General features: G+C 48.1%; 1 protein-coding gene across 2 annotated transcripts; it reads left to right on the plus strand.

Moving 5' to 3' along the window:
- The first annotated feature begins 4,732 nt into the window (after positions 1-4,732).
- Positions 4,733-25,182, plus strand: LOC137538945 (zinc finger BED domain-containing protein 4-like). Of its 2 annotated transcripts, XM_068261386.1 has the most exons (5): positions 4,733-8,464; positions 12,549-12,647; positions 15,484-15,711; positions 19,090-19,233; positions 21,614-25,182. In XM_068261386.1, exon 1 carries the CDS (start codon positions 4,801-4,803, stop codon positions 7,555-7,557), a length of 2,757 nt encoding a protein of 918 aa, XP_068117487.1. In that variant the 5' UTR covers positions 4,733-4,800; the 3' UTR covers positions 7,558-8,464; positions 12,549-12,647; positions 15,484-15,711; positions 19,090-19,233; positions 21,614-25,182. The 2 variants fall into 2 exon arrangements, with proteins under 2 accessions (XP_068117487.1, XP_068117488.1); XM_068261387.1 differs by lacking the exon at positions 19,090-19,233.
- Positions 25,183-25,477: the final 295 nt, after the last annotated feature.

A 25,477-nucleotide genomic window follows, 5' to 3' on the forward strand; every position in this document is an offset into this window, starting at 1 on the left:
ATGACGCGTCCGCGTGTGCGCCGCCAGTCTTCGGGAGGACTCAGCTCCCGAAGTCCCCTCGGCATGGGATGAGAACGGAGGAGCCAGCGCAGCACCGGGGCCACTGGGAGAGGAGAGGGATGGTTCATTAGGACCGAGCCTTCCCCCTCCTTAGGTGAGTATCTGCCTTTTTTTTTTTTAAACGGGTTACATTAGCTTTAACGCACCGCAAACAAAGAGCTTTAGTGATAATGTCAGGTGGCCAAATCATTGTTTTTACTAGTTGACACCTCCAAGGCATAAATGTTAGTCCTCTCTGCGGCAATCTTTGTGTAATGGCCGCCGTACTTGTGCGCATGTTCGCGGGAGTGCAGCCCCTATGGTAGGGCTGAGGTAGTTCAATGAAAGTGACCAAAAAAACATTGATTCTGCACTGAGACTTTGTACAGGGGGCAGTAGTGGATACTAGATGCCAGTAGTGGTGGTGAGGGAATACGGCCTTTAGAAGGGCTCTGGGGTTATGTAGATGGTGAATTCATATTGTAGCAGCAAGAATCTGCACTGAGGACACAGAACACAGGCCTACCTAACTCTCTCCATGTCAGCAGCAAACTCTCCCTGATCTGCCTAGCACAGAAGCCAAACACAGACTGCAAAATGGCTACTGTGCTGGCTTTCTGATAGGAGGTTGTGGTGGTGGTGGGGGGCAGACCAGGTGGGAGGGACAGCTGATTGGCTGTCATGTGTCTGCTGATTCTGGGATGAGGGGCTCAAAGTTTGGCTCCATTATAATGTATAGGAGGCGGGTCGAACACGCCATGTGTTTGCATGAGGGGGTGAACCCGAACACCCATTATTCGCCGCAAACTTTTGGCTGGGTGAAAAGTTTGGGCCATCTCTACCCTGCAGTCAGGGGCTGCACCCCTGAAGTTGTGCCCCTGGATGCATACAAACACAGCACCTCTCATACAGCAGCACTGAGTTGTATCCTGTCACAGCTGCAGTCTCTCTCCTGCTCCTGTGTCCTCAGTCCCCAGGGGGGGGGGGGGGGTGCTGGACACTCTTCTGTACACTGAAGAGAGTCAGTGTTATCAGCTCCACAGTAGGCAGTGGCAGGGCGCTGTGCAACAAACAGGAGGAAGAGAGTGAACAGGCTGTTGCCTCATCTCAGTATATTTTTTATAGTAACATAGACCTAGTGTCTACCCCTTTGCTCCTGTGGTACAGTCCACATCCAAAATAGCGAGTAGATACATTGCCAGTATAAATACATATTCCGGCCACGACTTTGTATGTATCATACCGGCTGTGCTGGGGCTGGTTTACATATGACATAGCGTGAAAAAGTAGCATTTTAAGATGGTGCGTATGTGATTTTCTATTGCGTTTTTACTGCATTTTACATTCGCTTTTTTTTACCTGGATGTGTTTTAATGTGCTTGTGGTTCGCTAATGTAAAACGCATATGTTTTGTATGCATTTTTTTAAATATAATTTAATGCATATCACTAAGAAGACAACAGGAAGCAGAAACGGCAGAAATCTTTATGCAAAAACGCATAAAAAAAACTTTCATTAGGTGCGTTTTATCCTGCATACTATGCAACACTACCAGTGTTTGCGAAACGCATACTGTAAAAACGCAGTGCAACAAAGCTTCTTTTGCATCACATAGACTAACACTGCTGCATAATATGCAGCGTTTTATGCTACGCTAACGTTTCAGCTATGCGTCCACCCAACCTCTCAGAAAAGTAATCTCTACCTCTCTGCCTCTTGAACGCCATGTGTCCTGGAGACAATGTGTGTGCATAGCCTGTGCCCTGCAGCTGTGTCCCCAGTCTCTGAAGCTCTCTCCCTCCTGCAGACGGTGGATTGCTCAACTGGAGACTGGCCAGCTGTGTCCCGTGCTATGGAGTGCATACATTTGAAATCGGCGCCGGTAGACTTGGGCGCAGGATACAGCCGGTATATGGCTTATCCTGCTGCTGCACAAGTCCAGGCTGTTTTAATTACTATTCCCCCTCCAGGCCGCCAAGGATGGTGGGGATTGGGGAATGATTTAATTCGGCTTCCAGCTATTGCTGGAGGCCAAGGACTACTGCACGTGAGCAAGCGCCGCAACGGCGCGAAACGGCTGTCGCGCAGTCCTATCATCCCCTGGTCACCCTCCCGCACCCGTCCAGGACACAGGTCAGATGTATTTAACATGTATATAAGAACATGAAGCCGACTGTGTACATGTGCCCATTCATTTGCTGATTTTTACCATTGGAAGATTAAATGCGATTCATTGAAGCGGTGCACGGACTGATCTTTATGTACTGCATACATTGTGTTGACCTTATAGCCTGTTTGCACGCTTCCGCACGCAAGGAACCAGGTTTCAGCAAGGATTTTAAAGGGACAGGACTATTTACCAGCACAGGTGCAGCAGACTCCTTCATCCCCCACTTCTGAGTGCCGGGCAACCAGCAACTTTTGTGTACTGTATTTTAAAATACGCTGACCATACGTCCTGCTTTACCCGCGTCCCGGATTCGGGGTCCCCTGTCCCAGGCTGCGCTATGTCCCGGGAAATGTCCCACTTTTAGCCGCGGGACTTCCCTGCCTCGGGACTCTGGCCACCGTCAACAGACGCCATGCCAGTTCATAGCCCGCAGCCCCGCTCCAGCCTGCATAGTCTTCCGGCAGGCAGAGCAGGGCTACCGGAAGATGGCGTCATCTTCCTGTAGCCCTGCTATTCCATTCAGCGTGGGAGATATGCAGGAGCAATATCTCCAGGGGAGCTGCGCACCAGAGGCCGGCCAGGAGAGGAGACTTCTGTCAGGTGAGTAAATTTTTTTTTTTCAGGTGAAACGTTGCCCAAATTGCGTGTATTTTCTGCTGAAATGTTACCCAAATTGCGTGTTTTTTTGCTGAAATGTTGCCCAAATTGCGTTTGTTTTCTGCTGAAATGTTGCCCAAATTGCGTTTGTTTTCTGCTGAAATGTTGCCCAAATTGCGTTTATTCACTGGTGAAATGCTGCCCACATTGCGTTTATTTTCTGGTGCCTGGGGTAACTGTTGCTGCATTTATTATTTAATGGTCATAGTTGGCTATATTTGCTGCTTTGGGGTTACGGTTACACTCCGGCCATACAATGTCATGACCACGCCCATTTTTAGGCGTGCTAGGCTGACTATAAAAAACAATCTGCACTTACCTAGGGCTTCTTCCAGCTCCTGGTAGTCGATCGGTGCCCTCGCTGCAGCTTCTCTCCCATTCAGTGTCCAGCGATGAAGAAGCCGACCTCGCCAGGTCGGCTTCTGTGCGCTCCACGGCGGGGGGTCACGTGATGTAGGGACGTCATCGGGTCTCTACTGCGCAGGTGCAGAACTACTGCGCTTGCGCAGTAGAGACCAGATGACGTCACTAACACCACGTGACCCGCGCCGTGGAGCGCACATGAAGCAGACCCGGAAGCCGGCCTGGCAGCTTCTTCATCGCTGGATGCCGGGAGGGAGAGGAGCTGCGGCGAGGGCACCGATCGACTACAAGGAACTGGAAGAAGCCCCAGATAAGTGCAGTTTGTTTTTTGTCTGCGCGGATCTTCCCTTTAAGTCTGGAGGGGATAAGGCCCCTTGCTTGCTAAACCTCTCTCTTTAGGTGGGGAAAGGCTATCTTGTCATCCTGCAGGAGTCTACATATCATGTCTTAAAACAGAACTAAAAGTAAAATATATCACTGAAGTTGACACATAGCTTGCTATACTAGCAGCCAGGCTTGAACAGAATGTACAGTGCAGGGAAAGTCCTGTACTGCTAGTCATTTCACCCCCAGTCTGCTTCCCTAGTAAAATGATTCAAAGATTCGGATCTTAAGCTCAGTCTACACAGAGCGATGTTCCTTATTAATCGAGCCGCATCAGCGGCTCGATTGATAAGATCCGTCAGGTCGGATTTTGCCGCCGCCAATTCCCTGCTCGTTCCCCACGAGGGGACAATGGCAGGGAATCGAGCGGAAGATAAGCGGCGCGGGTGGATAGAATCTGACGCACGCGCGGGCTAGCGGGGATGCGGCGGGTACGCACGGAGATGCGGAAAAGGTGATCAGCCGCCGGATCTCCTCGTGTAGACAGGGCTAAAGATCCGGATCTTTTCAATGATCCAATTCGAATGATCTGAATCCTTGAAAAGATCCGGACTTCCCATTTCTACTGTGTCCTGCTGCTACTACTAGTGTGTAAATGGCCAGACTACAGACAAAGAGTGATGCAAAGTGGCACTGGCCAGATGCACGGCAGGCTACATTAGCAGCAGGACACACTACACACTAATAGCAGCAGGACACAGCTATGCAGGCAAAGCACAAGGAATGACATGCAGGACACAGCTGATCAGTCTGCACTGGAGGGCAATCCACCGCCTGCATGAGATAGAGAGCTTCAGAGACTGGAGACACAGCTGCAGGGCACAGGCTATGCATACACATTCTCTCTATCTAGAGCACATGGCGTGCAAGAGGCAGAATGGTTACTATTTGTAACGACCTTCCCCCCTCCTTTGAGCAGCACAACAATGTGTGCATACTGCACAGTCAGTGGTGCTTATCATCATTCATCAGAGCTCTCTGCACTCACTGTGTACACTGAATCCAGGAAGGACCCCTCTATCCTCAGCAGGCTGGCTATGGAGTGCCTGACTGAAACATACAGGGTTCTATAACACACTGGGAAACAGGCGCTTGGTAGTCAGCCTGCTGATGGGCGGGGCCCTTCCTGTGTGTGTGCGGATGTGCTGCTGCCCGGGATTCCGTGCAGAGCTCTGATGTAGAGGCCGATGCATAGGCTGCAATCACTACAAGGGACAGACCACCCAACCCGGGGCAGTCCTGCTGCAAACATGATGGACGGGGTCTTTGCTGCTTTTGTGCCGCATGCCTCAGATGTCAAATTGGAGGAGGGGGCTGAGGAACCAATACAGGAGAGGGCGGGGCAGTTCACACACATGGCAGCCAGTGGCTGGGCCACCAGTGTATATGGAAGCCAGCAGCCACAGCCCTATGCTGAAACCATCACCCACCACCTAACTAGAGTGAGAGCTACACTGCCTTCAAGCCGTAAGGGGTTGTTCACCGCGCCCGTGTGGCAGTTTTTTTGCCAGTCTGCCAAGGACGAGTGCGTCGCCATATGCACGCTCTGCCACGCGCAGGTGCGGAGAGGGAAAGTGGCTTCCAAGCTGGGAACTGGAGGTCTCCATTCCCACTTGAAGAACCACCACAGGTGGGAGTTTGAGAAGTGCAAGCAGAGCGTAGAGAGCAGCACCACTGCCGTGCCGGCTTCTGCTGAAGCATCCTATCATCTTGCGCATGCGCCCGGAACGAGGAAACGCAGCCAACCCTCCAGTGTTCCCTCCACAGTTGCCCTGAAAATGGAGGCTGATGACACCAGCCAGTCCTCAGGGGCATCCTCGGCACCCTCCACAGCTTCCTGTTCAGTGCAGCGGCGGACCTTGATTCAGGACACCTTTCCTGCGACCGAGGCTCTGCCTCAAAGCGACAGGCACATTCGCAAGCTGAACGGCATGCTGGCCCGTGCAATGAGCTCCCAGCTCCTGCCGTATTCACTTGTGGAGAAGGGGACAGACATGCACGAGTTGCTGCAGTATGGGATTCCAGAGTGGTGCATCCCTAGCCGCCACTACTTCTCCAAGATGGCAATCCCAGCACTGCATGAGTTTGCAGTGCAGAATGTAACTCATGCGCTCGATCACTCTGTGGGCGACCGGGTCCATCTGACTATGGACTCCTGGAGCAGCCGCTATGGACAGGAGCGCTACCTGTCCTTCACCTGCCACTGGGTCACCATTGTGGAAGGGGGTGAGGCCTCAGCAGCAACTGGCGTAGCAGCAGCACAGCTGGTGGTGCCACCCCGTGGGGTCAGGGGAAATAGAGCCGCAGTCCTCTATGATCCTGATCCCTCCGCAAATGCGGGTTCACCCCACAAGCATGCCCACCTCAGCAGCAGTGTGGAGCACCGCCACTGCCAAGCACTGCTGCAGTTGGTGACCCTGGGGACAGAGAGGCCAATGGCTGAAAACGTCCTGGCAGCCCTCCGGGAGCAGGAACAGAGGTGGCTGACCCCCAGAGGCCTCCGCATAGGGCAGGTGATTTGCGACAACAGCGCAAACCTGCTAGATGCTCTCCGTGCTGGAGACCTGAGCCATGTGCCCTGTCTGGCACAAGTCCTGAACCTTGTGGTGCAGAGGTTCTTGCGGACCTACCCGGGGATGGACGATGTGCTGAAAAGGGCACGCACAGTTGTGGCCCATTTCCACTGCTCACCCATTGCTACCGCATTGCTGTCTGACCTGCAGCAGCAACAGGGCCTACAACCCCACAGGCTCGTGGCTGATTGCCCAACACGCTGGAATTCCACCCTGGCAATGTTAGAGCGATTGTGCCAGCACAGGAGCGCCGTGTCCCGCTACCTTCTGGAGCAGAACATCACCGGCGTCACAACACTGAGTGTGGTGACTTCTGGGGAGTGGGAGCAGATGCAGCAGGTCTGCCTGGTGTTGGCTCCATTCCAACAGGGAATCAACCTGTTAAGCCAGGAAAAGGCTTCCATCTGCGCCTGGCTGCCTATGATTTTCTTGCTGGACAGGGCACTGTCTGATCTGCTCGACCAGGGAGCAGAAGCCCTGGAAGAGCTGGATCAGCAGACAGTGCAGACCCCCTCTGAGGAGGAGATGCAGGTGGTGGAGGATAGGTTGGAGGTGCCAGACCTTGCTGCAGAGGGGGAGCATGAGAGTGCAGCTTCACTAGTCCGGGGTTGGGGTGATCTGGAGAGTCAGCGGCAATCAGAGGATGAGTGTGTCTTCTCCAGCCTTGAAGATGTTCAGCGGGCGCACCTTTTTCCTATGGCCGCTCACATGTTGCAATGCCTCCGCGGGGACCCCTGGGTGGTTGAGATGAAGGCAAGGGAGGATTTGTGGGTTGCCCTCATTCTGGACCCTCGAATAAAGGGAAAGCTGGGGGAGTTTGTGCCTTGCATACAGCAGGAGGTGCGAACCAGGGAATTGCAGGAGGCTCTTATTCGCCGACTGGAGGAAGCCTTCCCCCAGCCTTCCACCCCACATGACCCTGTTCAGCAGGTGCCTACGGCCCACAGCACCAGACGTCCAGGAGATCTGCTGGGTCTCACAAGGGCACTGTATAAGCCGGAGCAGTCCAGAGGGGGGTTGCCTGCAGCCTCCTCCACTCAACGCCGGATGACCCGCATGGTGGCTGAATACATGGGGTCCCTCAGTGCCTATGACAGCATGAGTATGGAGGACCCCATGGAGTACTGGGTGAAAAGACTGGACACCTGGAGAGAGCTTGCCCAGTATGCACTAGAAGTCCTCTCCTGCCCCCCTTCCAGCGTGCTGTCAGAGAGGTGCTTCAGTGCAGCTGGTGGCGTGGTGACCGAGAAGCGCTCCAGTCTGTCCATCGAGTCGGTGGAGAGACTGACGTTCATGAAAATAAACCAGGCTTGGGTTGAAGGAGATTTCCTGGCCCCCACTGTTGAAGAGCAGGCATGGGCTCACGAGTAATTACAAATGTCTAAGCACTTGAATTTGTGATTTAAATGAGTCTTAATTACCTCTGGTGTGCGACAATAATAAGGGGTTATTTACCCATAAGTCCTTGGTATGTCGTGCACTCCAAATAACTTGCATGCGTTGGACGCGTTGCAAACCTCACTACCGCGCACTTCTTCCTTATTTCCCCACCGCACACCTGAGGTAGTTAAGGCTCATTTAAATCACGAATTTGAGTGCTTAGACACTCGTAATTACCCGTGAGCCCATCACTGTTGATGAGAGGAGGACTTGAACTGGGATCCCTGCCTCTACCTCATTCACCCACAGATATTTATTTGATTAATTACACCTGACTAGTCACCACACTTTTGTTAACCTGCTGACATGCTGATGGTATCCGGGTTAAAAACTGTGTGGTCCAAGTTATGGCGAGGGTCCAACTGTGGCTTCACGACCACTGCCTGGAACCTGCTGCTGGCCAGGTGTCTGCCTACCTGACTTGTCCCCCCCCCCCCAAAATGTTAAACCTGCTGTCATGTTGAGAGTGTCTGGGTTGAAGACTGTGTGTGCTGTCCAAGTTATGGCTGGCAAAGACCTAGAACCTCCTCTTGCTACTGAGGATATAAGTTTATGTAAATACTACTGTGGTCCCACTGCCAGGTTCCACGGCCTACTATGCTGCCACCAACTCTTGCTGCTGCTGCAGTCATAATGTAATTTCATTCATGCTTTGGTCCCACCGGCTATCACCATGTTCCACGTCCTATTCGTCTACCATGTTATCAAGAATCAAATACCCTCATGCCTACGTTACATGTCAAAGAGAAGAAGAATAAAACGTAGTCATCGTGATCAAGAAGTGGGTGTGCTCATGCCAACTTTACATGCGAAGAGAAGAACAGTTTGCCGTGATCAAGTGGGTGCCCTGAGCATTTATACTGTATATACTGTACTGCACACATATTTGAAAAAAAATCCATATATACAATGTATCATGAATTAGTAGAAAAGAAAATTCAGTTGTGGCAATGTATATGAAAATACATATAATGTGTAATATAATAGCGAAGGAATCCGCAGCACCACATCTGTAATTAAAGCTCTTTATTGTAATAAAATAGATAAGATTGCCATATACAGCGACAGACGCTGATTCGGACAAACTGTCCTTTCTCAAACTTTTTGGGCTCTCTAGGAGAGAGCCAACTTTCTAGGAGAGAGCCAATAGTTTAAGAGAGAGCCAACACAGCTTGAGAAAGGACAGTTTGGTATGGCAATCTTATCTATTTTATTACAATAAAGAGCTTTAATTACAGATGTGGTGCTGCAGACTCCTTCTCTATTTTCTTATGACCCTGGAGTGTACGGAGCAGGCACATGCGGCAAATGGACTAATTGGGCGCCACCATAGGCACCAATCCAAAATCTTTGGGCACCAGAATGGAAATTTGGGCTGCTATTGTATTGGCGAGGTCCACTTGCTGCATACAACCTTTTTACCTGCTTTGCTTCCCCCGTGCCTCTCTCACTTGCCCGGAGCTCCCCCTTTCCCCCGCAGAGTCTGTCCCCGCAACCTCAGGCAGCCGCCTCCATCTGTCCGGCTCACGGGGTTGATATAGACAGGAAGAGGGAGGATGAGACCGCCTGTCTGCCGCTGCTGCTGAGGAGCCCACCTGACAGAGGGACGGATGGAGGCGGCTGCCTGAGCTCTGCTGCGGGGGAGACCGTTTTTTAATATTGATATTTTACATTTTATAGTAAAATATTGGTATTTCATAACGATATTTTACTAACTGCATTACTGTGCCCCCGGATATGTATCGTACGCGGTAACGGCCTACTCCACATCCTCTCCCCATTGGGTGCTGGTCTCCCCTTTCTCTAATGTATAATATAGATGGACACGCACACACCATATTTTTTTGGATTACAAGACACTCTTTTTCTCCCCCAAAAGTGTGTCTTATAGTTTGAATACAGGGAGTCCCCGACATACTATTGTCCGCTGATGCAAACCGATGACCCACCGCAATATCAGGGACTCCCTGCACTCACAGGTGTCCTCCTGCACCATGCCCCAGTATAAATGTACACCCCTCATCCTGGGAGCCTGCGGCGATCAGCTGCTGTCCCCCTCCATGTCCTCGGCGTCGTCCTGCTTTTCCCTTGTGTCCTGCACAGCTCCCCCTCTGCCAATGTAAGTAGCGGCGGCAGCCACGGGTATCCCTCACCTGATCCTGGGAGCCCGTGGCGATCAGCTGCTGCTCCCTCCATGTCCTCGGTGTTGTCCTGCGTGTCCCCAATGTCCTGCTCAGCTTCCCCTCTGTCAATGTAAGTAGTGGTGGCAGCCACAGGTATCCCTCACCTGATCTTTGGAGCCCGCGGCAATCAGCTGCTCCTCTCTCTCCCTCCTTCTCTCTAGAGCCGGTGTAGTGAAAAATTTTGCTACCCATCATATTTTGCAACTTGCCATAGAGGACAGTGTAGGACTGTGTAGGCGTGGCTCCTCTCTGTTAACACGCCTGTAATTTTTCAGATCCCATTGAGCTAGAAGGGGGATTGTTTCCTCCAGGGGGGGTTATTAGTTGAGCTAGAAGGGGGATTGTTCCCTCCAGGGGGGGGGGGGGGGGGTTATTAGTTGAGCGAGAGGGGGGATTGTTCCCTCCAGGGGGGGTTATTAGTTGAGCAAGAGAGGAGGGTTCTGTGTGAGAATAGGGTTTGGTTGGGTTGCATTTTCTGATACAGATAGGTTAAAGTCAGTGGCTAGCAGGGCTGTGGAGTCGGTCCAAAAATCCACCGACTCCGACTCCTCAGTTTAGGATTCCACCGACTCCACGACTCCGACTCCTCTAATTTGCATATTACAATTTTGTTGATTAAAAGTATGTAACGTGAAATTCGTCTCTTAACTGCCAACGCTTAGGAATTATACAAGACAACTGAAGTGAGAAGGATATGTAGACTACTATATTTATTCCCTTTAGACTAAAACTAGTCCTTGGTAAGAGTACTTGTAAAAGGTACAAACCGGAACAAAGAACATCTATCAGGCCCTAGGCAATGTAAGTGTGGGTGCATGTAAGAATGATGTGCAGGTACTCTGCAGGGGAATGAGGAGATTGTAAACAGACAACACATCTGTGTTCAATGTGCACAGCATTCTCAGTGGATTCCCTGCAGCTCTGTGGGGAGTGCATATGTAGAGTATAGTACTACTGTGTAACAAAGTAAACCTGAGACAGATGAAATTAAAGTTTTATACATACCTGGGGCTTCCTCCAGCCGCCTTCAGGATAATCAGTCCCTCGTTGTCCTCCTCCACCACCTGGATCTTCTGCTATGAGTCCAGGTACTTGAGCCAGTCAAGCGTAGTGCGCATGCACACACTCCGCCGCCAGGAGCATACTACACCTGTGCAGCACTATTGCGCAGGTGTAGAATGTTCCTGGCTGTGGGAGCGGCATGCGGCCGGACAGTGCTGACTGGCTGAATTACCAGGACTCATAGCAGAAGATCCGGGTGGTGGAAGACAGTGAGGGACTGATTAGCCTGAAGGGGGCTGGAGGAAGCCCCAGGTATGTATAAAACTTTACTTTTCATCCGTCTCAGTTTCCCTTTAATTTGTAGTCACCAAACCAAATTTTAATAACATATCAAATTATTTGATTTCATCAGCAAAGGGAGTGCATACATTTGCATAAATCAGCATCAATGCAGAATTATTTCCATCTCATTGACCATCTCTGTTAGTGACACAGCTACACATCAGGCTTTATACTTACAGTATAGATGTTATTTAGTGTATATAAGAGATTCCTGTGTACACATCATATATACAGTCACAATCAGATATGTATATCTGACTTTAAAAATACAGGGACTGCTTTATTGAAGCAGCACAAGTAACTAATTTTGATTGGTTTATTTCATTTTTGTGGACTAAGCACAGCTATTACTGTATATATGCTGTATATATACATTATTTTTAATGACTATTATCGGAGAAATAGAACATTTTGTCATATTTTCTATTTTAATTACAGTTACAAATTCATTAGGAGTCGGAGTCGGTGCATTTTTTTCCGACTCCGACTCCAGGCACCCAAAATTGCCCGACTCCACGACTCCGACTCCACAGCCCTGGTGGCTAGGTTGCACTTTCTGATAGCTATACCTATAAATAAGTGCAACCAGTTGCAAAATCTGATAAAGTTGCAAAACATTTCACCACACCGGTCGAGTGTGAACTGTCGCGACCAAGAAGTGCCGGAACTAGGGGGAAGGAGTGAGAAAGACAAGCTGCTGATCGCCACGGACTCCCAGAGGGACAGTGCAAGGGGATAGGTGGCCACCAAGGGGGACATCAGGAGGACACAAAGGGAGACAGGAAGGAGGACATAAAGGGGAACAGGAGGAGGACACTAAGGGGGGCATTATGAGGACACAAAGGGGGACATTAGGGGAACAGGAGGACAACTCTAAGGGGGACAAAGGACACAATAGTGGACAGGAGGAGGGCACAATAATTTGGGGGGGGGGGGGGGGATCTACAAGAAGCCCATGGAACATGGATGCACCAGGTTTAGTATATATTTTTTCCCCCGGTTCCTTCCCTCTAAACCCAGGTGCGGCTTATATTCTAAAGTATCTTATAGTCCAAAAATCTATCTATATATAGTCAAAGTCAAAATGATGGCTGTAATTATGATCGGAATCGAAGCATCATTGTGATTCTACTCATAATTCCGATTATGATCTTAATTGAAATTATGAGAAGTTTACCCGAAGTCATAAACGGCCATTACAAGCACCACTAGTTAGGGGCAGTAATAAGATTTAGGGATTCAGATGGCAATATCGGTCCAACAGAGGTACCAGCCCCCTTCCCCAACAAAATAATGCCCAGATGTGAGAGGTGCAATAATACAGTATATATGCGGTGTGGGTGGCAGCGCATCACCATGTAGCAATATGATACATATTTCTCTTATTTTTTCCAGGCAGTGCCTTTTTGGTGGAGTTTATCGTTGTTTTTGTCATCTCATGACTTGTCATCGCCGTTTCACTTGTGGTCTGGCGACGGTACAATCGAGAACAAGGTAAGAAATAACTATTTCTTCCGTGCACACTTGTCCTTGCAGAAAAAGCATACAATTTTCTACATCCTCAATTCTGCATTTGTGAGTTTTGTATTCTGTTTTGATCAAACATTCATGTGTGTTTTTTTGCAATATTTATATGCTGAAATCAATTTGATAATAACAAAAAAATGGATTCCAGAAATCCTCACTATTGCACAATATGACCCAGGTTGGTAGTAGAACGCAGCGCAGAACTAAGTTACCGTGCAGGACCCACGGCGACATGTCTTGGCCCGGAAGTCATGTTAGTCTTTGGCCGACACAGGTTTTTTTAAAAAAAAGTTGGCGTTGTGATTTCGTGGCACGCGTGCGTGGAAGCGTATTTTTACAATACGCTTCCGTGCTCTTCTGCATACCCGAAGCAGGAAGTGATTGCAGCGCACGTGTCACTTCCTGCTTGCAGTCACTTCCTGCTTGGAAGGTTAGCAGACACGGAACACCGTGTACTAACGCAGTGTTCCCTGAAGGCCTGTTTTTGGTGATGCGGCGGGTGCACCGCAACACTACTGCTAGTTTGCAGTGTGAAATAAGTACTCTTGCCTCCTAATAGCAGCACATTCCGTATAATCCCAGGACAATTCTCAGCAAATAGAAGAATGCTGGGTGTCACTTCACACATGAGGCTGTGAGGACCAAATTGCATATGTTGGCATAAAAAATAGCATCATTCTACATAACGTTGGATTTATTTACATGTCATTGACCATTTGTGTAGTGTGTAATGAGAGCAGTCAGATCTGTTATCGGAATTCACCGTCTGGCCAGATTTCGGTATGATACTGCTGGCAGCAGGGGTGCCTCTAGTCATTTTGTCACTCCAGGCAAGAAAACCTGTGGCGCCCCCCCCCCCCCCCCCCCAAGCCCCTCCCCCCCAGGAAAATAATCATAATGCAGCATCGTTTCACCAGAAAATGATCATAATGCGGCAATGTTTCATCAGAAAATAATAGTAATTATCGTAATTCAGAATCGTAATTCACCAGAAAATAATCGTAATGTGGCAGTGTTTTACCAGAAAATACACTTATTGCAGCAGCAGTTAACCGGAAAATATTCGTAAGGTGGCAGCGTTTCACCAGAAAATACACTTATTGCAGCAGCATTTCACCAGAAATTAATCATAGGGCAGCAGCGTAAGCGTTTCACCAGAAAATAATCGTAATGGGGCAGCGTTGTCAGAAAATAATCGTAATGTGGAAGCGTTTCACCAGAAAATACACGTAATCCGAGCAGAGGGAAAGAGTAGAGAGGGAGAGGCAGCATAAGATGTAAGAGGGGGGTAGAGGAACAGAGAGGGGGGAGGGATAGACAGCATAAGATGGAAGAGAGTGCAGAGGAACAGAGGGGAGAGGGAGAGACAGCATAAGATGGAAGAGAGTGCAGAGGAACAGAGAGGGGTAGAGACAGCATAAGATGGAAGAGAGTGCAGAGGAACAGAGAGGGGTAGAGACAGCATAAGATGGAAGAGAGTGCAGAGGAACAGAGAGGGGTAGAGACAGCATAAGATGGAAGAGGGGGCAGAGGAACAGAGAGGGGAGAGGGAGAGACAGCACAGCACTAAAGCACAGGTTTACAGCTTTACCAGCCTACAGCCTAACCAGCTTTCAAAGAAAACTCTAGTATCAAAAGAGCAGGGCACATTCTAGCAATTATAACAGTACTGGGAGTCTGCACACAGGACAGGAAGTGTTCTTAGCAGCCTGCCTGCATACCTTCTCTTCTGCCTGTGCATGCAGCTTATCATCTCTGGAGTAGTGATGGGTCGTTCGCGAACGAGCCGGCTCTAAGAGCCGGCTCTTTGCTGCGAACGATAAGCCGGTTCTCAGTTTTGAAAGAGCCGATGCCTCATCCACCCCACAGAGCTCTGCTTTGCTCTGCAATAAAGGGCGCTGAGGCATGTTGGGAGATGTAGTCCTCCTCTTGCAGCTTGTAGGAGTGTATGGGGCGGAGCAGAGCAGTAGCAGGAGGGATTGACCCAGTCAGAGAAGCAGTCTGAAATTGTCATATAGACACGGGGGTGGGGCTTTTACTCCGATTCTGAGTGGTGTTTAGTGATATTTAATGAAGAGCCGATTCAGAGCCTTAAGAGCCGGCTCTTTAAAGGAAGCCGATTCAGAAGAGTAAGAGTCGATTCTCTGAAAAGAGCCGGAATTCCCATCACTACTCTGAAGCAGAAACTTCCCTTCTCTGGGGCTGTGTTGCTGTCTTGTGCGGGAGCTGGGCTCCAACACGGACACATCACATTCTTCTCTCTGTAACTGCATCTGTCCCCTGGCTGTCTCACTCCAGTGTCTGTGTGCAGCCAGTGACACAGGTGGGGGGTCAGACTGTCGGGGGCATAAGCTGGCTGGCCGCTGGCTCCTGGTTTGACTGGCGTGGGGCGGAGTTAAAGGCTGGGCAACACGAGGTAAACACTTTACCTGTGTGGCTACTGAGAAGAAGGGGCACGGCTTTAAAGAAGGAGCCTGGCAGAGAAGAGCAGTATTGATTGCTCTATTGGCTGCGGAGAAGTGGAGGTGGAGGCACTGCTGAGCACATGGTAGCGTGCCGAGCACTGGGGACTGAGTCGGGAGATAATATATAAAAAAAAACCAAAAACATGGTCACGGTAGCAGCGGCGGGGGAATGCGCCTCACCACCTCATGGCGCCCCAGGCAACCGCCTATACTTGCCTGGTGGGTGAGACGCCCCTGGCTGGCAGACTTATCACATACTGACTGATGACGATAAATCTGAGTGTTTCTCTCTCTCTCTCTCTCTCTCTCTCTCTCTCTCTCTCTCTCTCTCTCTGCAGGAAAGAGGAAACAGAAGAACAGTCAGACAAGCTCTGCTGATCGCTTCACCGAAACCTCCCTAATAGTGGTCAATTCTAATATGACATTATAATATCTCGGCTATCTTCTGAACAGAGTTCCCCCCGACCGCCAACCCTTCCCAGCAATACACTCCACATTTTGACAGAGCCGATGCAGCGCCGAGGGTGCTGGTTCAGGAGCAACAGCGCCTCCTACAGGCTTAAGATGTAAGAAGTTTTCTTTTTCTCTAAGTCATACATGTTGGACTCCGGCCTGTGGGCCATATCTGGCCCTCAGAGTGATCATATTTGGCCCTCAGGTGGTTTCCCCACTTTACATTATGTTTGGCCCACTCTAGACCACCAGGGAAGCTGTATTGGAGGGTAAGCCCTAGATCGCCATCGTAGTCATATAATAATCCTAATAGGGGGAAAGCACTGGATACCAGGAAACTGTATAGGAGAGGGAGGACTACTAAAACATCAGGGAACTGTACAGATGAGGGAGGGAGGACCATTAATATCAGGGAACTGTATAGGGGTTGGAGGGGGGCCATCAGACACCAGGGAACTTTATAAGGGAAAGAGGTGGCCACCAGACATTGAGGTGGGCCCGCGACTTGGTCTCAGAGCTCAGTTTCGGCCCACTTTGTATTTGGAATTGACACACCTGCTCTAAGTCTATAGATGGCATATCACTTTTACTTTATAGAGTTTAGTGGCCTGGACCATCACGTTTACAGCCAGAGACGGCTGGGCAGTGCTGCACCCCGGCTCACACTGACTGTGTAAACTAGAAACATTGTCATCGGTGTTCTCCTGTGGTTACTGTTCTTTTATCACTTATATTTAAAGCTCTTGGGGAGCCACATAAAATGGCAAGGAGGGCCACATTCAGCCCGTGTGCCATGAGTTTGACACCCGTGGTGTTATGTGTCATGTATGTTCTGCTTGTGTTTATGGGTCACATATATGGGCTTCCTATAGGCACCTGGTCCCATGACTGTGTGTTGTAAAGATGCTCACAAGCTTCATCAGGGGTCATCTTGGGGTAGAAAGGTGAAGAGTGTTTCGGAAACGCAAACATGCTTGAATTAATTAATTTTAATAAAAATACGTAAAGTGGGCGTGGCTACTGATAAGGGAAGGTTATAAATCACATATTGGGGGTCCCTCTGCCCAGGGGCGTAACAATAGACCCTGCAAGGGATGCAGCTGCAGGGGGGCCCAGAAGCTGCAGGGGAGGAGTTTATTTTCCCTGTCCTTAGAGACTAAGGACTATTAAGGAACTAAGGGTATGGAAAAAAAAAAAATCTGCTCTCTACATAATTTTTCTAATGACTGCATCTGCTCAGCCACTGATAATGGATCATACAAAGTTTTGCAGACAGATTTGCAGACAGTCCCTATTCAGTGTTCAGTAGGATCAAGGGGGGGGCCCCATCCAAAGTTTTTCAGAGGGGCCCAATGAGTTCTAGTTACACCACTGCCTCTGCCCCTCCAAATAATGCTCACCATACTCTGGAGATCATTAGAGAGCCCTGTTTTTTTAATCTCCTCATTATAGTACAAGCACATAGCTCTCACCTGTGTTCTGCACGCCACCTAAGGGTGAAACAAGAAACTACAGGTAATCTTAACGTGAACCTGAGATGAGAAGCGTCTCAGATTCCATTCTTACCTGGGGCTTCCTTAAAGGGCTTCTGTAGATTTTTTCTAAAAACAAAAACTGACACTTACCTGGGGCTTCTACTGGCCCTCTGCCGTTGTCCCATCCTGCGCCATCCTCTACAATCCTCCGTTCCTGCTGCCTGTCCCGGTCCAATTATTTGTCTGACCAGACGAACGCAGCTGCGCCTGTGTGGCCGTGCACGTCCTAGCTCCCACTTGCGTCTCCGGGAGCTTACTGCCAAGGCACCATACGAAGTTTTCTCATACTGCGCCTGTGCAGTAAACTCCCGGAAATGCGAGCAAGGCCGCACAGGCGCAGTTGCATTCCTCTCGTTAGACGAATAATTGGACCGTGACCAGCAGCGGGGAACGGAGGATCGTAGAGGGCGGAACAGGACAGCTGCAGGGGGCAGGTAGAAGCCCCAGGTAAGTGACAGTTTTTGTTTTTACAAACTATCCACAGAACCTCTTTGAGCCCCATTAAGGCTGCTCGTCCATCGCTGTCTCCCTGGGTAACTCCTGTCACCAGCAATTGTCCCCGAAAGCCTGGCCGAGTCACTCCATCGCCGTGCTCCCATGCCTGGGAGCGATCTGTGCCTGCGTAATACTGGCCGGGCCGCGCATGTGCGATGGAGCATAACTCGGTCAGGCTTTTGGGGATAATTGCGGGTGATAGGAGTCACCCAGGGAGATGGCGAGGGATGCTTCTCATCTTCAGTACACTTTAAAGTAATCATGAGACGGACAAAAATAAGAAATAAATATACATACCTGGGGCTTCCTCGCCTTCGAGTTAATTGGTTCCTCGTCATCCTCCTCCGCTGCCTAGATCCTCTGCTAGATGCCCCATTAACTCCACGAATCGGGGCGTACTGGGCATGCGCGGGCTCAGAGCGCTCCTGGCCTAGGGGGTGCGACGGGGGAGCATGCAGCTGGACTACGCTTGTGCTGACTGGCGAAATTACTGGGCCCCATAACAAGGCCTGAAAAGGACTGAAAATAGCCCCAAGTACACATAATTTTTAATTTAATTTTTTGTCGTCTCAGGTACACTTTAAGGTTTGCAGAGGTCCACCTGCTGGTGGACAGGCGAAGTGCATTTCAGCCCTGGCTTATGCTGCCACCACTAGGTGTAGCAGGGCATTGCACAGCTCCTGACACTCAATAATATGGCTAACCGTTATCACAGAAAGACCTGAAGAAGGGAGACATTTGCCTATGAAAGGTGTTGTACAGTGGGCAAAATACATGATAAATATTTCCTCTGCTTCTCTGGTGGGGTGTCGTACGATGGGAGGTAACTAAAACTCACACTCCCATTTTTTTAAACAGCTTTTAGGGTTTTTATTTAAAGAGACTCTGAAGTCTCCTAAAATTTCACTTTTTATTATTTTTATTTTATTATTTTTATTTTAGTTGTCTAACACAAGCTAAAATGCAGATCACTACATTTAAACCCCCCAAATCCCCTGGGCTATATATGGGGAGTGTTTCCTCATAGAAACGGAGGCAATTGGTGGAGGCGCCCTTAATCTTATTGACAAGCCATTAGCAGAGAATTAAACTCAAAACTAAAAATACAAATAAAAAGAGGTATCTTACCTCAGAAGACTCATATAGGTGGAAAAAGGAGCCTTTATTAAAATAAAGTGGTTTAAACTGTAGACAACGCGTTTCACGGGACACAGCCCGCTTCACCAGGTCAATAAACAGAAACCATAATTGCCAGCCGTGCAGTGCGCAGTTTTGCCCCGTTATTTGGGGGGTTTAAATGTAGCGATCTGTCGCAGGGATACAGCGTTTTAGCTTGTGTTATAATGCTGAAGACAACCGTTAAATAAAAAGTGCAATTTTAGACGACTTCAGAGTCTCTTTAACTCTAATCAGGTTTTGCTATGTGACTGAATCTCGTACTTGCTCCCCCTTCTGTGTTAGGACACTAAGGATGAAGCGGAGTCTGGTGAGAATGGGGTTGAGGTGGTGGAAGCTTCCTGCGGAGAACGTCTTCAGGCTATTCCAGACAATGGCCGAGATTCCGACGCCGATGAAGGGGGCGAAGGAGGAGCCTTCCAGGGTGGGGTAAGTTATTTCCCAGTCCCTTTATTTTTGTGGGCAGTATATTTCCAATTCCTTGATTATGTACCCTTTTTGGAGGAGGTGCAGTCTAGGTAGGTTTATTCCACCAGCCACTCCCCCCCCCCTCCCTCCCCCCCATTTCTGCCCCCCCCCCCTTACACACACACACACACACTGTGCACACACACACACACACACACACACACACACACACACACACTGACACACTGTGCACACACACACACTGTGCACACACACACACACACACTGTGCACACACACACACACACTGTGCACACACACACACACACTGTGCACACACACACGCACACACACACACACACACACACACACACTCACTGTGCACACACACACACACACACTGTGCACACACACACACACACACACACACACACACACACACACACACACACTGTGCACACACACACACACTGTGCACACACACACACACACACACTGTGCACACACACACTGTGCACACACACACACACACACACTGTGCACACATTATACACACACTATATACACACACAAATACACTATACACACACTCACTGCACACACATTACAGACACACACACACACACACACACGATACATATACATTGTGCACTCACATGCACACATCATACACACACTTACTGCACACACATTACAGACACACACACTGTTCACACACAGACGTATCGTACTGTACACACCAGTTTCTAGTGATGATTGTGATCTGCTCAGAAGAATGACAGCTTAAAAAACATTTTTCCTTCTTATTGAAAAAATGTTTTTTGTTTTTTTTTTTACTTGTTCAAACTATTCTCCTTAAAGGATACCAGATTCGAAGAAAGCTAGAGAAACGGGGAGAAGACATAAACTATCACCAGTCCTGAAGCCTGTCACTCCCCCATTCTCCTTTCTGCCCCCCGCATCATACCTAAAAGCCCCCCGGGACCCTCTCCCGGGTGGCCGGAGTCGGACATTACTGCGCAGATGCTGGCCGGGCTGTGTGCGTCCCGCCCATAACATCATACGCAAGCGCAGAGGTCTCCTGGCCATGGGCACACGCTGTAAGATGCGCACAGCCTGGCCAGCACCTGCGCAGCAAACCCCGACTCTGGTGACCTGGAAGAGGGTCCCGGGGGGCTTTTAGGTATGATGGGGGCAGAGAGAACGGGAGGAGCAGTGGGCATTAGAACAGGTGATAGTATATGCCTGCTTCCCCCATTTCTCTAGCTTTCTTCACATCTGGTATCCTTTAAAGAGGAACTCCAGTGAACATTTTACTGTTAGCAGGTGATGTAGCTGCTGCATGTTTTTTTGGTAGTTGGAAACAGCTGTAAACAGCTATTTCCCCCAATGCAGCAAGGTTCACAGACAGGAAACTGCCAGGAGTACGTACTTTTCTTGTGGGAGGGGTTACTTGTGGGAGGGGTTTCACCACAATATCAGCCATACAGCGCCCCCTGATGGTCTGTTTGTGAAAAGGAATAGATTTCTCATGTAAAAGGGGGTATCAGCTACTGACTGGGATTAAGTTAAATTTTTGGTCGGAGTTTCTCTTTAACGCATAGGCCTAGGTTCTCAACGTATGGTACGCGTACCCCAGGGGGTACTTCTAATGGTTCCAGGGGGTACTCGGGCTTGATATATTTAACCAAAAATAACAAATGTAAAGTTTTAGAAAATGATAGCTCTTACTTTACAAATTAGCTGCTCTGCCGAGGCAGCCAGCTAACACAGCTGAGGGATCCAATTACAGTTGTCATTAGTCACAGATGAGTGGGAATTACAGGCTAAACTATCTAAATACATACAGGGTGTATTTCTTTATGTTTTCCTTCAGTCTTGTGCAAGACTTCAGGTCCACTTTAAACGTTTGTTAGAGGCTTTTATTGCAATACTTCCACAGCTTGCTGGTCGCTTCAGCAGACAGATAAGGACTGCTGTAATTAACAGTAGCGATGAGCAAACAACATCTTTCATCAGCAGGGGGTGGGGAGATAGAACACTGTGCTTCAAAGAGTTTAGAGAAGTCATACTTGATTACATTCACTCCTTCCCCTGAATAAATAAGGGCTTGGATCCCTTTAACTCTTACACTGATTACAACTCTCTGACACAGCAGATTGTCCTTGGTAGGTTTGAGGCTCCATATCAATAGAGTTCTTGAGGCCCCGTGTAAAACTCGCACTGGGGCCCCACACTCCTTAGTTCTGCCACTGTACCCTCTGCTGGAATCATGCAGATGTGATGTTGGGGCAGCCGATTGGAAGCTCCTCTCCACTTGCTGCATCCAGTGAGGAGAGAGCAGCATTAGAATACTCAGGACAATTTGAACCCACTAATTATAATGTTGTTTCTCTCTCCAGATTGGCCGACCTTCTTCTATTGCGTCATTGACAACGTCCCTGCGAGCTCCTTCCTGCGGTTTGCGAGGCAGCTGGGCCTGCGAGAGAACGACATACAGTATATAATAAAGGAGAACTCTAATAACCTCTCGGAGCAGTATTATAAAATCCTGGAGAAGTGGCGCGAGCAGGCGGGCCGCAGGGCGTCCATGGCAACCGTGATCCGCATCCTCCGAGAAATGGAGATGAACGGGCCTGCCGAAAATATTATAAACTAGTAAAAAGCAGCGCCCGTTAAAAAAGTTCGCTAGGACACGGCTGCAAACCCCCCTTCCCCCGCAACACACACATGGATGCGACCCCCACCGCTGTCTGAAGTCCGCCCACGTGCCACACATGTCCACTAGGCACAACGGACGCACAGCGACGAGGGAAACAGGACGACGTAGGGACAGGGGTTTTATTATATTATATTTAGTCAGTGTTTGCCCATCTGTATGGAATGTTCATTACTGAGAGGGAGATACTGGTTGCTTGGCAGTTGAAAAAAGCTGTTATTTCCCACAATGCAATAAGGTTCACAGACAGCAAACTGTCAGGACAGGAAACACGGACACAGGAGGACGCAGGGGTTTTATTATAAAGGATAATTTACGAAGTAAGGGAATCCCGATTACCTAAAACTGGACGATGTTTACCCATCCCTCCTCCTATGAACTAAATCGCAGTGACGCCATGCGTTCTACTGCGGCTGAACCAACACTGTGAATTTACTGGATTATGAAGTATTTTATTCCTCTCTACATCTCAGCCAGAAGTGCCCATCCACCAATCACAGGAGGAATAAGAATGCTGCTACTGTAGGGATCACATGATCTGAACTCCCACCTGAGATTTAAGGTGATGGGTGTGACCCTCTGTGGATATTAAAGGATACCGGAGGTGACATGTGACATGATGAGATAGACATGTATGTACAGTGCCCAGCACACTAATAACTATGCTGTGTTCCTTTTTTTCTTTCTCTGTCTGAAAGAGTTAAATATCTGGTATGTAATTGGCTGACTCAGTCCTGACTACAATGTGACCCTCACTGATAAGAAATTCCAACTATAAAACACTTTCCTAGCAGAAAATGGCTTCTGAGAGCAGGAAAGAGATAAAAAAGTTCAACAGTTCATAGATTTTAGCTGTGGCGTACTTCAATGAATGTGTCATTGAGCAAAAACAATAAAACAGTTAAAACTTAAAAAGTAGATTTAAACATAAAATAAAACTGTGGAATATCCTAAAAAGTCATTTTTAGGAGAAGGAAGATAGATACAATTGTTTATGTCATTAGTTTATTTTCCCCTCGGGTGTCCTTTTAATGTTTATTTCTATTACTGGGAGGTACATAGCAATGAAAAGTGGTAATTATCCGGCTGGGAGATCAGCTTTCTGTATTCTGACTTCTGTTGAATGTATTCAGGGAACAATCCTGAAATGTGAATAAATTGCAGCCTTGCTGATGAACAGCGGACAAGACGACATGTTGTGCCAAAATCGGTTAATTGTTTAATGTATGGGGCAATACAGCCTGCTACACGTTGATATCTGTGGCCAATCACTCCACTAATCAATACTTCTTTTAGGCCTCTTTCACAGTGCGACGTTAAAGTCACACGTTTAAATGACATTTAATGCAGAATAACTCACTGCAATGAAAAATCAATGCCCCGTTCACAGTGCACACGTTGCGTTGGTGAATAACGCTGCACGTTAAGTGAAAGTGCTGCATGCAGTGCATTATACACAATATTAGCTGCATTGGACTGTTTGCACATGCTCAGTAATGACTTGGAGACATACTTTTCATTGCCTGTATGCTCTACTGTATGCAACCATAACAGGGCATTAAGTTGCGTTGCGATTTTTTGGGGGCGTTGCGTTGTAATTTTTGTTGCGACTTTAACGTCGTATCAAACCACAACATCCTACTGTGAAAGAGGCCTAAAGCCCAATCTACACGATACGATTCTTTGTACGATTTGATTACATCCTACATGTCCGATCAGGATTCGATTCAGTTTGTTTGCCATTGCAAAACAATGGCAAATCGAATTGAATCCCGATCGGACATGTATTTAATTGGATCGTAAATAGAATCGTAATCGAATCGTACAAAGAATTGTATCGTGTAGATTGGGCTTTAGGTGGCCACTAATGATCCAATCATTTTCATCCAATCTTACCATTTCTATGTAATATAAGGTACTGCCTAAATTATCCATTCAATATATTCACCCAATTTACCCTTAAACTACATAGATTTGGTAAAATTGGATGAAAAAGATTGATCAGTGGCCACCATTACTGATCTTCCAATCGATAATCTATTGATCTATTGGAGGGGAGCGGCTAATCAGCATACACATGTGGCTAAAGTCTCTTCCAACCAATCACGTGTTTGTTCCAGACAAGTCTCTGTTGGTTGCTGTCCTTGTCACATATCGATTGATCATTTGCCCTCACACACAGTGTGACATGCACGCAACTGATCGATATTTACCAGCGCATCCAATCCAGTCCACAACTCATAAAACGATTGTCAGTCGTTTCGGATCAGTTTGCAGAAGATTCACATCTCTGACAATCCCATAATGCAGGCATGGGCAAACGTGGCCCTCCAGCTGTTGAGGAACTACAAGTCCCACAATGCATTGCAGGAGTCTGAGAGTCACAGTCATGACTCATAAAGGCAAATGCATTGTGGGATTTGTAGTTCCTTAACAGCTGGAGGGCCAAGTTTGCCCATGCCTGCATAATGCCTCAGATTGGACGTGGATATCTGCTTGTGTGTACTGGGCCTCCAATCAGATCAAAACTCAGTTCAGTAGAAAGTTTGGTTTGGCTGCTATGGCCCAACTCTTATTGGCTGAATAAATTAGGGCAGAAAGAAGTTAATTTGTTAAAGTGGACCTGTATACTCTTGCACAGGACAGAAGGAAAACACCGAGAAATGCACCCTGTATGTATTTAGAGAGTTTAGCCTGTCTAATTCCCCCTCATCTGCAACTAATCAGAAGTTTTTATTTGATCTCTCAGCTGTGTCAGCTGGCTACCATGGCAGAGCAGCTAATTTGTAAATACAGGATGTTAACCCTACGTCTGCTTCCTTGAAAGCAGGAAGTAGACACACTGCAGATTTATTGCAGCATTTGTATTAGCTGTAACAAAGAAATGTTTTTCTTTAAATGTTATTATGCTGTTGCATTTCTTTTAGAGCAGGGAGGAAGTCCTGAGTTCAGGTCCACTTTAAACTTGCAAAAGCTTTTATATTGCAGAAGTTTTGTAACTTTGAATTGATATGAGGATTGTGAGGCGTCGGCCTCTGTCCGTCCAATCACATGTCTTCTCCGCCCCCTGGGCCTGCCTTCTTTTGAGGCATTCTGGGTAATCGTGACTGCACATTATCCAACGTTCATAAATGAGAGATTCAGACAAATATTCTGTTGTTTGTTCCAGAAGTCTCCGTGAGAACAAAGTTTTACGTTTAGGTCTGTTGATGTTTGTAAATCTTATTAAATAAAAATTTGGTTGAATTTTAATTACGCAATGATTCGTGTTTGATTTGTTGCCTGACCTCTACTGAGCATGTAATTGAGAAGCACGTAATTCCGGCTTGCATGCAAATTTCATGCAAATTCTATGCAACCTGGAATTGGGCCTAATGCACCTTGTGCTCATTTTGATTGGCTCACTTCCAAGCCACATAAATTCTGCATGAATTTTTCATGCGAGGTGAAGCTATTGGCATCTCATTGAGCTGATCTTTAAAGGGGAACTCTGTAAGCTGTCGCTGCATCTGTTATTAACACTGGGATAATATCATATATAGACATG

This window comes from Hyperolius riggenbachi, chromosome 11, assembly GCF_040937935.1.
Source record: "Hyperolius riggenbachi isolate aHypRig1 chromosome 11, aHypRig1.pri, whole genome shotgun sequence".
Taxonomy (NCBI): Eukaryota; Metazoa; Chordata; class Amphibia; order Anura; family Hyperoliidae; genus Hyperolius; species Hyperolius riggenbachi.